The sequence below is a fragment of the Cricetulus griseus genome, chromosome 2 (assembly GCF_003668045.3).
Source record: "Cricetulus griseus strain 17A/GY chromosome 2, alternate assembly CriGri-PICRH-1.0, whole genome shotgun sequence".
NCBI classification, from domain to species: Eukaryota; Metazoa; Chordata; class Mammalia; order Rodentia; family Cricetidae; genus Cricetulus; species Cricetulus griseus.
This window is the reverse complement of record NC_048595.1, coordinates 379,603,549-379,615,220: the sequence shown is the minus strand read 5'-3', so window position 1 is coordinate 379,615,220 and position 11,672 is coordinate 379,603,549. Positions and strand designations below refer to the sequence as shown.

The 11,672-nt window shown below is 46.4% G+C and overlaps 2 protein-coding genes across 3 annotated transcripts; one reads left to right on the top strand and one right to left on the bottom strand.

The window, feature by feature from the left end:
- Positions 1–205: 205 nt before the first annotated feature.
- On the bottom strand, positions 206–4,928 carry LOC100774698 (cytochrome P450 2D27). Of its 2 annotated transcripts, XM_027404130.2 has the most exons (9): positions 4,717–4,928; positions 3,841–4,012; positions 3,422–3,574; positions 3,181–3,341; positions 2,138–2,314; positions 1,811–1,952; positions 1,426–1,613; positions 895–1,036; positions 206–795 (listed from the first exon to the last, which is right to left on the bottom strand). In XM_027404130.2, exons 1-9 carry the CDS (start codon positions 4,903–4,905, stop codon positions 617–619), a joined length of 1,503 nt encoding a protein of 500 aa, XP_027259931.1. In that variant the 5' UTR covers positions 4,906–4,928; the 3' UTR covers positions 206–616. The 2 variants fall into 2 exon arrangements, with proteins under 2 accessions (XP_027259931.1, XP_035296682.1); XM_035440791.1 differs by lacking the exon at positions 3,422–3,574.
- A 1,792-nt stretch (positions 4,929–6,720) lies between these two features.
- Positions 6,721–9,226, top strand: LOC100753143 (cytochrome c oxidase subunit 6C-2). Its single transcript, XM_035438810.1, has 2 exons — positions 6,721–6,804; positions 8,972–9,226. The coding sequence occupies exons 1-2, from the start codon at positions 6,721–6,723 to the stop codon at positions 9,224–9,226; spliced, it is 339 nt and encodes a 112-aa protein (XP_035294701.1).
- The last annotated feature ends 2,446 nt before the right edge of the window (positions 9,227–11,672 follow it).

Here is an 11,672-nt window from a genome sequence, read left to right as displayed (position 1 = left end):
CAGGGTCTTGGGGACCTAGACCAACATCTGTCCCCAAAACAAGAATTGTGCTGATTTCCAGTTCAAACCATTCACATTTCCTCAAGAACCAGTGAGTCTTGACTTCTGTCTGTGGTTTGTCCCTAAGCCAGCATCCATCCATGGGTTTTTCTGTGTGACCTAGGGTCAATCACTGAACACCAGCACAGCTACCTCTCTTCCTACTTTGTCACAATGCTTCCCCCTCTCATTGTCCCTTTCCTTCCCTCCTGGGTCTCTTCATCACCTCCTGACAACCTGCACTCAACACCTTTGTTTGAGAAAGGATCTCCTTGAGTAATCAGGTTATATAGCCCAGGCTGGCCTTGAACTTGAAATCTTCTTGCCTCAGCCTCTCCCAAACTATACTGCAGGCCTGTGCCACTGTTCTTGGCTCAGTAAACACTTTCCTCACAGCACTGAGTTGCTCATAGGGGAGGTCTGAGGAGGAGGGGAAAGACTGGTTGTAGACTGTGGTCTTGGGACACAGTGGAGACAAGGATGGGGGAGGTCCAGGAATCTGAGTGGCAGCCACAGGTCTGGTTTATTGGACATCATGCAGCACAAACTGGGGAGAAGGATGGAGCTGCTGTCCTTGCTAGCGCATGACTGCACAGAGCTCGTAGGGGACTGGGGTAGCTGGCAATGTGAAGATGCTTTGGGTGCTGGGCCGCGGCTGTCCATCAGGCACCGAGAAGCTAAAGCGCTGCAGGAGGCAGGTGAAGAAGAGGAAGAGCTCCATGCGGGCCAGGGGCTCCCCCAGGCATACTCTGCGGCCTGTGGGTGGGAGAGAGGCTTAGTCAGTCTGGGGTCTGGTTGATGCTGCACCCTCCAGGCACCTTGGGAAGAGACCTGGAGCCAGGCACCCCACAGCACCTGCTGAGAATGGCATGAAGGCCTCATGCTTCACAAAGCGGCCCTGGGCATCCAGGAAGTGTTCAGGATGGAAGTGGAGGGGCTTCTCCCAGACAGTCTCATCCTTCAGCACCGAGGACAGGTTGGGGATGAGGGTCGTCCCCTGGCAGGAGACACATGTGTGAACATGGACTTGGGTGGGGCTGCCAATACCCTGGTTACCATGACCACATGCACAAACTCTTCCTGCACACACAGGATTCTTTTATTCACCTCAACCTCAGAGCCTCTCAGTGCCTTTTCTGGAACCATTCAAGGCCCTGTGAGAAAACTACCATAAGTACCCAAATAGAACCTGCAGTGTTCCCTGAAATACACTGAGGCTTATTTCACTGGACATCCCCCCTCACTGGGGAATCCTGGGTAATGGCTGTGATGTACTAACACTTAAGTTGTTCCCTTCACCATGTAGAAATTCAGGATGTGGTGGTCTTGGTCTTACAGCCTTTGTTTGCCTGGTTGTGATCCTGTGACAAGGGTGCCCATGCATACCTTGGGGATGAGGAAGCCCTGTACTTCAACATCACGGGACGTCATATGTGGGACATTCAAGGGGACAATGTCTCCAAATCGCTGCACCTCATGAATGACAGCATTGGTGTAGGGCATGCGGGCCTGGTCTGCCATCTCTGGACGCCGTATCTTCCCTATGACATCATCAATCTCCTGTTGGACACGGCCTGGAGAGAGAGCATCTCCTCAGTGAAGCAGTTCCTTGGTGACTCTTCCTTGACCTTCCACCACTGGGTTAATAGTTGAGTTAAGACTCCCATCAGAATTGTGGGAGTCTGGGTCAAGCTGATGCTGGAGCCACCAGCTTCTCAGGGACTTCTATCTTTATTCCCTTATGCTCCCTCCCAGGCCCAGCCAGGCTCACTCTGCACATCCGGGTGCAGGATCATGAGGAGCAGGGCCCAGGACAGTGTGGTTGACGTGGTCACCATCCCCGCAGTGAACAGGTCAACCACCACCATGCGCAGGTTCTCATCATTGAAGCTGCTTTCAGGTCTCCCCTTGGCCTGGGCCAGACAGAGAGGGTAGGCTCAGGGACACAGAGAATAAGGACAAAGAAATCTGCCATTGTGTTCATGCACCCCAGGTGTTGGGTTCATAGGTGACATATAAACCCAAGTGGCCAGGCATCACAACTCATAGTCCAATGCAGCCCAAAGGACCTGACCCCCTCCTTTATGGCTGTCCTCACCTTCTCCACTTCAGACAGGAAGGCATCTGTCAGGTGTCGTGGTGGCTGTGCAGGATCCCAGGTTGTCTTGTGCTCAACCAACATCTTATCCAGGGACTCCATGAATGCAGTTAACTTGGGGAAGGCTTTGCCTGGCAGCCCAGGGATTTGAAGGAGCACTGGGATTGCATTCAGCACCTGTGAAAGAAACAGGTCTAGTTCAGTTTATTTCTATTTAAGAATGATTACTGGGCTGTGTAGTTGTGGCACATGCCTTTAATCCCAGGGCTCAGAAGGCAGAGGCAGGTGGATCACTGTGATTTCCAGGCCATCCTGTTCTACAGAGTTAGTTCAAGGACAGCCAGGATAGCATCACAGAAAAAAAAAAAAAAACTTACTCAGAAATCATTAGTGTGTTTGTGTGTGTGCATGCGTGTGTGTGTGTGTGTGTGTGTGTGTGTGTGTGTGTGTGTGTGTGTGTGTGTCGGTTTATGGGCATGCCTGATGTGCACTCACCTGTGCACAATTGCTCTTGTTTGGTGGTCAGGGAACAGCTTCTAGAGTAAAATCTATCTCCTACATGGGACCCAGGGATCTAGCTCAGGTCCCCAGCCTTGCTTGGAAAGCTCATTTACACATAGACCATCTATCTCTCTTGCCCCTGGATGCTATAACTGCTCATCTTCACATGGACCAGTCTTAGATCCCAACCTCTTCCACAAAGGACTCACAGACTGCTCCCTCCCATAACCTGCTTCTTCCTCAGTTCTAGCCTGTAGGTTGTCTTGTAGCCCAGGGTGAACAAAATTAATATTCTATCTTCAAATCTAACAGGCTTTTATGATTTCCATGTAGATAATGGGTAGAGGTTCTACCCCATTTCTAGAGCCCTTGGCCTTAGTCCATCCCTCCCCTCCTGTTATCTGAGGTTTGCCAAGGTCCAGGCCTTTCCCCCTGCATTTGACTCTCACACAAGGCCCTCTCCCTATGCACCCTGAATGCACTTTCATCTGATAGCCTTTACAGCACAGCAGTGGCCATGCACACTGCCCTGAGCCTCACACCTCAGCAATGAAGCCAGTGTCCTCTCCAAAACTTTCTTGTAACATCTTGAGCAGCCTGTTGAAGAAAGGGTCTCCATAGTCGAAGCGATGGGCATAAATGAGGGATGAAATCACATTGCATACACCTTTATTCAGGAGGGTGATGGGATTAAAGGGATGTCCTAGGAGCAGAGAATGCAAGCAAGTCATGATATTGCTCATAAGTGCCTGCCCCCATCTCCATCTCTCACCCGTCACCTACCTGCCTCCTGGGTGAAGGCATCACAGAGGTGACCAGCCTCCTCTGTCACCCACTGCTCCAGTGATTTCTTGCCCACGCCAAAGTCTCGCATGGTAGACACAGAGAATCGACGCTGCTCTCTCCACTCGGGTCCATAGGGTGCAAACACCACACCTGCAGGGACATCTGTGTGTAACCAAGGATACTTGGGTATGCTGTCTCCTCTTCTCCCAGTATTTCCCTGTGGTCAGTCTTAGCCATCAGTGCCCAGCACTTTGCTACCACATATGAGTACTTGCCATTTTGGAGGCTCTACCCTCCATTTCAGTGACTGTCCTTCCATTGCCTGACCACACCCCCTCCGTTAGGCCCTGTGCATCTTCTGTTCACTGCTCCTCAAGCCCTATTCTCTCTGCCTTGTCCCCACTATAGCTCTTTGCCTTTAGATTTGTGCCCAAAGCCCAGGTGATTATAGATGTGCATTGGAGGGCGGTCAGCAGTGTCCTCTCCACAGTTCACCAGCACTTCCCGCACCGCCTTCAGTCCATTGACCACGACCGCAGGCTTCCAGGCCATCTGTAGGCTGAACACATCTCCATAGCGCTGTCGAAGCTGAAGTAGAGGGACAGGACACTTAGGAAGTGAAGGTTCTTGGCAGACTTGAAGATCCAAGCTGAACACATGTCTGTGTGTTTGAGTGTGTGTGCCTGCACACCTATGCTTGTTTGTGTGTGCAAACAGGAGTTCATTGACTTGGTATTCATTGTTGAGCCTTAGTCCTGCCCTATGCTGGTCAAATGCTCTATCACTACATCTCTACACTGAGATCTGACACCTTGTGATTGGGGTATCCTATCTTCTAAATCCATACTAGATATGGTCATTCAGCAGTGGCCTTGCCAGAGCAAGGTCCTTGCCCCCTTCATAGCCCTCCATACAAGAGGAAATTCTGGTTCCCAAGATGAGCAGCAAGGCCTGAGACCACACAGCAGCAAGAGATTATAGCAAACATAGCCACTCCAACTGCTTTCTTTCATGACTGACAGGCTGCATTGGAACCTGACTCCTTCCCTATGTCCTTGAGACTTCAGCCACTGATGGGATCACAAAAAAACTGGAGCCTCCCAGACTTCTGCCCTGTAGTCCAACCTGTGTCCACACCTGTTTCTGTGGTTTTTCCCATACCATGCCACAAGATAAACTATTGAACCTCCTTCCTCTTGGGGGCCATCTTCCCGTCTACGCTGTGGCTTTAGTACCATAATGTGCTGCTAGGGGCATCATGACATCTACTGTCCCCCACCACCATCTCTCACCTTGTAAAAACTATATGTCAAGTTCTCAAAGTCCAACTGCAGCAGGTTGCCCAGCCCAGGAAGTGGCACAGGACCTGGAGGGTAGCGGGCAGCCCAGAACTTGCGTCGGTGCATCAGGTCCACCAGAAGCAGGAAGATGGTCGTGAATATGACCACAGACCACAGGCCATCTCCAATCAGCAGTGCCATGGCTGCCCCACTGCTTTCCAGACTGTTTGGGGGACACCTGCTCCAGATGCCCAGAATCAGGAGAGACACTCTGAGGACACACTGGGCACCTGGTCCCTTATGAAAGGGAGAAGGCTGCACTTTGTTCTCTGCCTTGAGCCAAGTAGCCGTGTTTACTGTTCAGCCAGGGTGTGCAGGGAGGGGTGAGAAAAGGACAGGGAAAATCAATCTCATAGGTTTCCACACTTTCTTCTCTCCTCGGGTGCCTATCCATGGGAGATGCTCAGTTTCTCCACAGGGAGCTGAACACAGCGGTTATGTAGGGGTGGACACTATGAGCACAATGGGCAGATGACCAATGGACCCTTCCTCAAGATGCAGCAAGTTCAGCAATATGCCACACATGGAGAGCTCTGAGGGGCCTGAGTGTATTGACTCAGAATGGATCAAGGATTTTTGAGGCTCCATTGAACACTTGGCTAGTAGGACATGAGGTCTGCCTGACTCTGCAGACTCCATCACTGTGTAGCAAGGGCCAGTGAAATGGCTTGTAGGGCAAACCAATGAGGGTACATGAGAGGCAGTGTGGAGAAGGCAGGTATATCCTGTGGAGGTATGAGTGAGGTCACTTACTCACGAGGAAGACCGATCTTACAACCTGGACACCTCTTAGCTCTGATCTGAGAAAGCAGAAAAACTGTCTACAAGTGTCAAGAGCATCCTGGGGAGGTCAGCAGGATGCCCAGGTTCTTGTCACGGGGAGGCCCCTGTGTCTGATTTAATTTTCCCTTTGCTTCTTGGTGGGTGGAGCCCTGTGTCTACAGCTATCATAGTAGGGCTAGAGAGGGTGTCTTTCTCATGCTACACAGGCAGAGCTTTGAGGGACTTGTGAACATTGCCACACACTGGAGTAAGACTGCCCTGTAGACTCAAGGACCACTTAGTTGGCAGGACACAAGGACCTTCCAGGACTGCAGGATACAACAGCTGGCTGTGACTGCAAGTGATACTTATTGGTTTTGTGGTGTGAGGGACGGTGGGAGGAAGGTGGCTGCAGCCTGTGGAGTCTTGTGGAAAGGTTTGTGGTTGGCGAATTGATCAGTAAGGCCAGACTCTGAACTGGCACTTCTTCCATGGGATCTGAGAAAGCTGAGAAAATGCCAACAACTGTCAGAGGGTCCCTGGAAGCTCTTAGGTTAGTTTGGGGACTGTCACATGGTGGTTTCAGTCTTTTATTCATAGTTTGTTTTGTTTTGTTTTTTGGTTTTTCGAGACAGGTTTTCTCTGTGTAGCTTTAGAGCCCTATCCTGGCACTCTCTTTGGAGACCAGGCTGGCCTCGAACTCACAGAGATCCACCTGCCTCTGCCTCCCGAGTGCTGGGATTAAAGACATGCACCACCAATGCCCAGCCACAGTTTGTTTCTTGGTGTGTCCTCCTCATGCCAGTTGCCTGTGGTTAGGGTGGACAGCCATGAGGAAAATGGAAAGATGACTCTGAGCCTTCCAATGAATAGCACGTGTATGCTTGGCCCTGCTGGGCAGACTGTACATAACAAACAACTCATCCCTCTCTAGGGTCAGAGAAGGTGCAGTCCCTGTCCTTTCTGGGGATCCAGACCTCTGAATTTCAAGGGATCAGAATTCACAATGGAATCCAGAGAGGCGTTCTGTGCTGCACCCAACAGTGTGGCAGAAGGGAGGCAGGAGCTGAGTTAGAGGGAATGAGCGGGGTCCACACAGTGTAGCAGCACGGCAGCACAGGGTGTCCTCCTCTCAGCTGCCCCTACCACCTTCTTTCTGACCACTTCTATATCACTAGGGACTGTGGGGACTCCATGCTGGTGGCTGAAGCCCCTGTCCCACCCTGTGGCTCACTTCTTGTTTCTGTCTTCCGCTTGGCCCTGCCCAACAGACTTATGGTAAGGTTGGCACCCTGGATTGATGAGCAGTCAACAGCTTCCTCTAGCTCCATCCTGACCCAAAAAGAAACGGTGCACAGTACCGAAGCTAACACAAGCATGTCAGGGCGGGGAGTAGGAGACAACTGAGACTTAGTCACTGAGAAGCTTAAACACATTTCTCCTGGGCTGACATAAGATACTCCCAGGGCCAGAGATGATTCCTAACAGTTTACTCTGGGGTTAACATCAGGACATGTCCTCCCTTTAGCAGTCTATCTCTTCTTGGCCATGTAAGACATGAAAGAGAAGCAATGGTGTTGACTAGGTGCCATCCCCCAGTGTGAGATAGGCAAACTCAGGCCTGATTTTCCTGTTTCAGGCTAAGTGAGGCCCAGAGAGGTAAGTGCACAGAGCAGGTGAGAGATGTCACACACTGTATGTTGTAAAGTGTTCCCTGGTCTGTCACCAGCTCTTGGGAGATGACCTGGATGCTCTGGTAAACATCTGCTTGTTGTCACTGTTTGCTTCCCTTCATCCTCAGTCCTTGCCTCCTCAGCCATGTGAACAATTGTGCCCTATCAGGATCAGTGTGGGGGGACTGGGGTCGGTATTCATGTCAGCTGCACAGGTGTGCCATGTCTGCAACAGCAAGCTGGAACAGAGTCCCTGGTCATCAGGGTTCATGGGTGTTTCCAGATTTGCAATTCTCTGTACACATGTCAACAGATAATCACTGTCCTTTGGACTCCACTGGAAGAGGACAAATGGAACCTGGGCATGTTTCTCCTGGACTCTGTCCTGTGTGCCATTTATCTTTCCTGGCTTCAACTGCCTGGGTTCCTTGAAGTGAAGACCAACAGTGAGTCTGGAGCCATTCCTAGGTCTGTTTTTCTTTCCCTAGCCACGGTGGGATGAGCAAACCCAGTCAGTTTGTTAAGAGTGATGGGACTCATTGGGATGACTGCGACTCTGATAGTGCTGCCTTGGGAAAACTTGGTTTGGGTAAAGGAAGGCCTGGCATTGTTTAGGGTTGGTGAAACTTTCACATCTGGTTGGTTACTTTATTGTTCCTGTATGATAGTGTGTTGCCTGTGGAATCATTGACCTATGCTTGAGATGACATAAGTACAATACTAAGAATCAACCTCATGTATAATTCCTGGATAAGTGTTGTTTATTATCAAAATGAAAACAAAAGAGACTTCTGAGCTAGATCAACACACTGAACTAATGTTGTGGAATATTAGTTAAAGATGTCTTACATTCTTTTATGTTGCATTTATTTATTTAACTATTTAATTCTGTCAAATTGTGTTACTTTGCCTGTGTAAAATACCTGATTGGTCCAATAAAGAGCTGAACAGTCAATAACCAGGCAGATAAAGGATAGGCAGGGCTCCCAGGTAGAGAGAATAAATAGGAGGAGAAGAGAAGAGGGAAAAGGAAAAAAAAAAGTAGGAGAGAGAATGCCAGGGGCCAGCCACCTAGCCATACACCCAAAGAAAGGTAAAAGCCCAGAGGCAAAAGGTAGACAGGATAATTTAAGAAAAACTGGCTAGAAATAAGCCAAGTTAATGCCACACATTTATAAGTAAATATAAGTCTCCATATTTGGGGACTGGGTGGTGAGCTCTCAAAGAGTAAGAGTTTTCAAAAAAAATAATAATCAGCTCCATTTTTGCATTCCAACGTGATCCCAAATTTCCATGCATGGCCTAAGAAAGCTGAAGAAATAAAAAAAGAGAATACAGGTCATTTTAAGAATTTCTTCTGGACAGTGAGCCCTTCAGCAGCTGGTATCTTAAGTAGGAACCAAAAACTAAGTGAAAATGCCTGCATGGTGCAGGGCACTGGCAAACCAGAGTTGGGAGTTGGATGTAGTTCCTGGTCAGACACACTTTCCACTGTGTCTTATCTCTCTGGACCCAAGAAGCATGCAGAACCAGCCACCAAAGCCACATGGAGGTCCTAGCCATACCACTTGGTAGTTTTTTGTTCATGCAGACAAAAAGACCAGAGATGCACAGTAAAGACAGATCCCGATGGGGAAAAAAAAACTTCTGAATAGGTTACAGTGTGTTTAACAATGTGAGTAGGCTTAAGAAGAGAAAAGGTTATTGACAGTTGTAGAAAGAAATAATATTAAAATAATAAAGTCTTTACTCAGGGCTGTCCATTTCTGCAGGAACCAGGAAGGACATTGGTGTGGAGGACATTCGCTACCGTGAGTTCCAGTGCATTGCCAAAACCCCAGATGCATGGTCTCCTGGCCAAGCACCTGAGGGTTCACGTTATTGGTGTGTTCATTATGGCCCTGGGAGTTGCAGCTTCCTATAAGTTTAGTGTAGTTGAGCCCAGGAAGAAAATGTATGCAGATTTCTACAGGGACTACAACTCTATGAAGGACTTCAAAGAGATGAAGAAAGCTGGAATCTTCTAGAGTATGAAGTGACTTCAGAATGTACAGAATTCTTTGAATTGCACTCAATAGCAGTTCACTGCTGACCTGTGTTCCTCAACTATGAAACATGAGTATGTGGACTAAGGAGTAATATATCTCAATAAACAATGAACACTTTTATGGATTAACAAAAAGCCTTTACTCAGAAAAGTAAAGTAATATATAAAAAAGAATAGGCCATATAGAGATGGGAAATACACAGAAAGCCTGGGTCCTCTATGTTGCTGTATGACCTTTGATTGCTGGTAAGCAAATGACAACTGCTAGGAGACATGAGATTGAAAGAGGGATTGATGCAGTAAAACAGCCTAGATATTTTAAGAATACCTTAACTATAAAATGGAACTCAAAAAATGCATTGCTTTGGAAAAGAGGTTTTGTTTTTACTTCCACAGGAAATGAGAGGCTGTGGATTCCTTTAGGATTGATATGAAACAGGTTTGTTCAGGGAAGATCTCCTGAATCTTGATAGATGATATTTGTCAACAAAGTTTACACCTAGCTTTCCCCAGGCCTTGGCCATTATCTCAATTTCTTCAGGGACCCCTAAAGGTGCCTTGGCCCACAGACAATAGGAAACAGTCTGGAGAACACGATGCCCACATTCCCAAGAAGTGTGGGGTGGTTTTTGGTTATTTTTTGGGTTACAGATGTTAGTTATCATTTGGGGGAATATAGAAATATAGGATAAAAAGACAACTATTAAATATATTTTACATCAGTATGGAATTTGGTATATTGATACTAAATTAAAGTTATTTGTTTTATACTGATGCATGTTTCTATTCCTGTTTGGGGTACTGTGCTTATGCAGCTCATTTAATCATGCAATGTATAACTAAGAAATTAGGTTAGTGGTTAATCTAACCTAATCAAATTTGTAGTCACATTAGGTATGCTTTCAAGGTGAAACATGTATATTTTAGACAGAAGATTTTCAACCACTTCAAAGACCTATAGAATGTGGCATTTAAGATGTCCAGTAACCTGAGGTTTCTCATGACAATGAGACATATCTTCTGGCAGCACAAATTGACTTCATAGAAGGAAGATGGGCATCGAAGAAACTCCATACGGAGTTTGTTTTCAATGTGGTAAGTCCCTGGTGTCCTCCTCTCCTTTTTTCCTTCTCTTTATACACTCTGCCTGGCAGCTCCGCCTGTCCTTTCTCCTGCCTTGATATTGGTTGTTCAACTCTTTATTAGACCATCAGGTGTTTTAGACAGGCAAAGAAGCACAACTTCACAGAGTTAAATAACTATAACATAACCAGAAGTCACATACCTTAAAATAATATTCTACCACATTTCCCCTTTTTGTGTAACAAAAAGAAAGTTTGTAACTTTAACATAGTAAAATTATATACAACAAACCAGTTATCAAGCAAGAATTAATTAACAATATTCTATCAATTTGCATTTCAGCAAATTTAGAGAAATAATACATTATCTATTCTATCTTTGAGTGAATCCAAAGTTTTATATATAACTTGCTTTCTATCATATCTAAGGAAAGCTACAACTATAACAACCTAGTCTTCAACTCCATCAAAGGCACCAAACGGATATAACAGTATTTAAGTAAACAAAAAGTGCATTGCAAATGACTTCCAAAAACTCTAGAAATGACAGAGACATGTGACTGCCTCTACAGTCACCCAAAGTTCTTCTGCAACATTGGGGCATCTATCTTCAGCCTATAGGACCATAGTATCTGGCAGACTTTTCAATGAAGCAAGAAATTGGAAAGACTGTCCTGCCTATATTGACAGTTTGTCGGTCACTTTCCTATGTGTCCTGCACAGTATCTGGCATATCTTCCACGAAGCAGGAACCCTGAAGGACCATCTTGCCTTGTTTTTGGCAAAGTTCAGCAGCCACTTTCCTGTGGGTCCTGTATTCCAGTTTATACAACATTTTGTCAAGCAGTCCAGGCAAGAGCAGCTTCTTTCCCAAATCGCTAACCTTGCCATAATGAAAGCAAACTACATAAGGAGTTTCTTTGATACCCATCATTTCTGAAGTAAATTGGTGCTGCCAGGAGCAGATGTGTTCAATTGTCATGAAAAATCCCTAAATTAACAAAATATTTTAAATGCCATGTTCTGTAGGTCTTTGAAAGGTTTGAAGACAATCTATCGATCTAAAATATATTTCTGTATGATCTGGAAAACATACCTAGCACATCTACAAATTTGATTCTTATAGATAACTAACTACTGACCTGTGTTTTTTGATTATTCTAAATAGTTTGTAATAATAGCTCTTAAAAACTAGAATGTTACCTTACATGAACTGCCTAGGTAAAATACCTTAAACAAGAATAGAGACATATATACAATATGTTGTAACAAAAATAACCTTAAATTTGTATCAATATACAAAAAATCCTTTAAATAAAGAGTAGAAACATACATACAGTGTGT

Coding starts and splice junctions, on each gene's coding strand:
- LOC100774698 (XM_027404130.2), bottom strand. CDS start 4,905: ATGGCACTGCTGATTGGAGATGGCCTGTGGTCTGTGGTCATATTCACG. Junction 4,013..4,716: donor TGACATATAGTTTTTACAAG/GTGAGAGATGGT, acceptor CCTCTACTTCAG/CTTCGACAGCGCTATGGAGA. Junction 796..894: donor CTTCATGCCATTCTCAGCAG/GTGCTGTGGGGT, acceptor TCCCACCCACAG/GCCGCAGAGTATGCCTGGGG.
- LOC100753143 (XM_035438810.1), top strand. CDS start 6,721: ATGCTGGTGGCTGAAGCCCCTGTCCCACCCTGTGGCTCACTTCTTGTT. Junction 6,805..8,971: donor CCCTGCCCAACAGACTTATG/GTAAGGTTGGCA, acceptor CCATTTCTGCAG/GAACCAGGAAGGACATTGGT.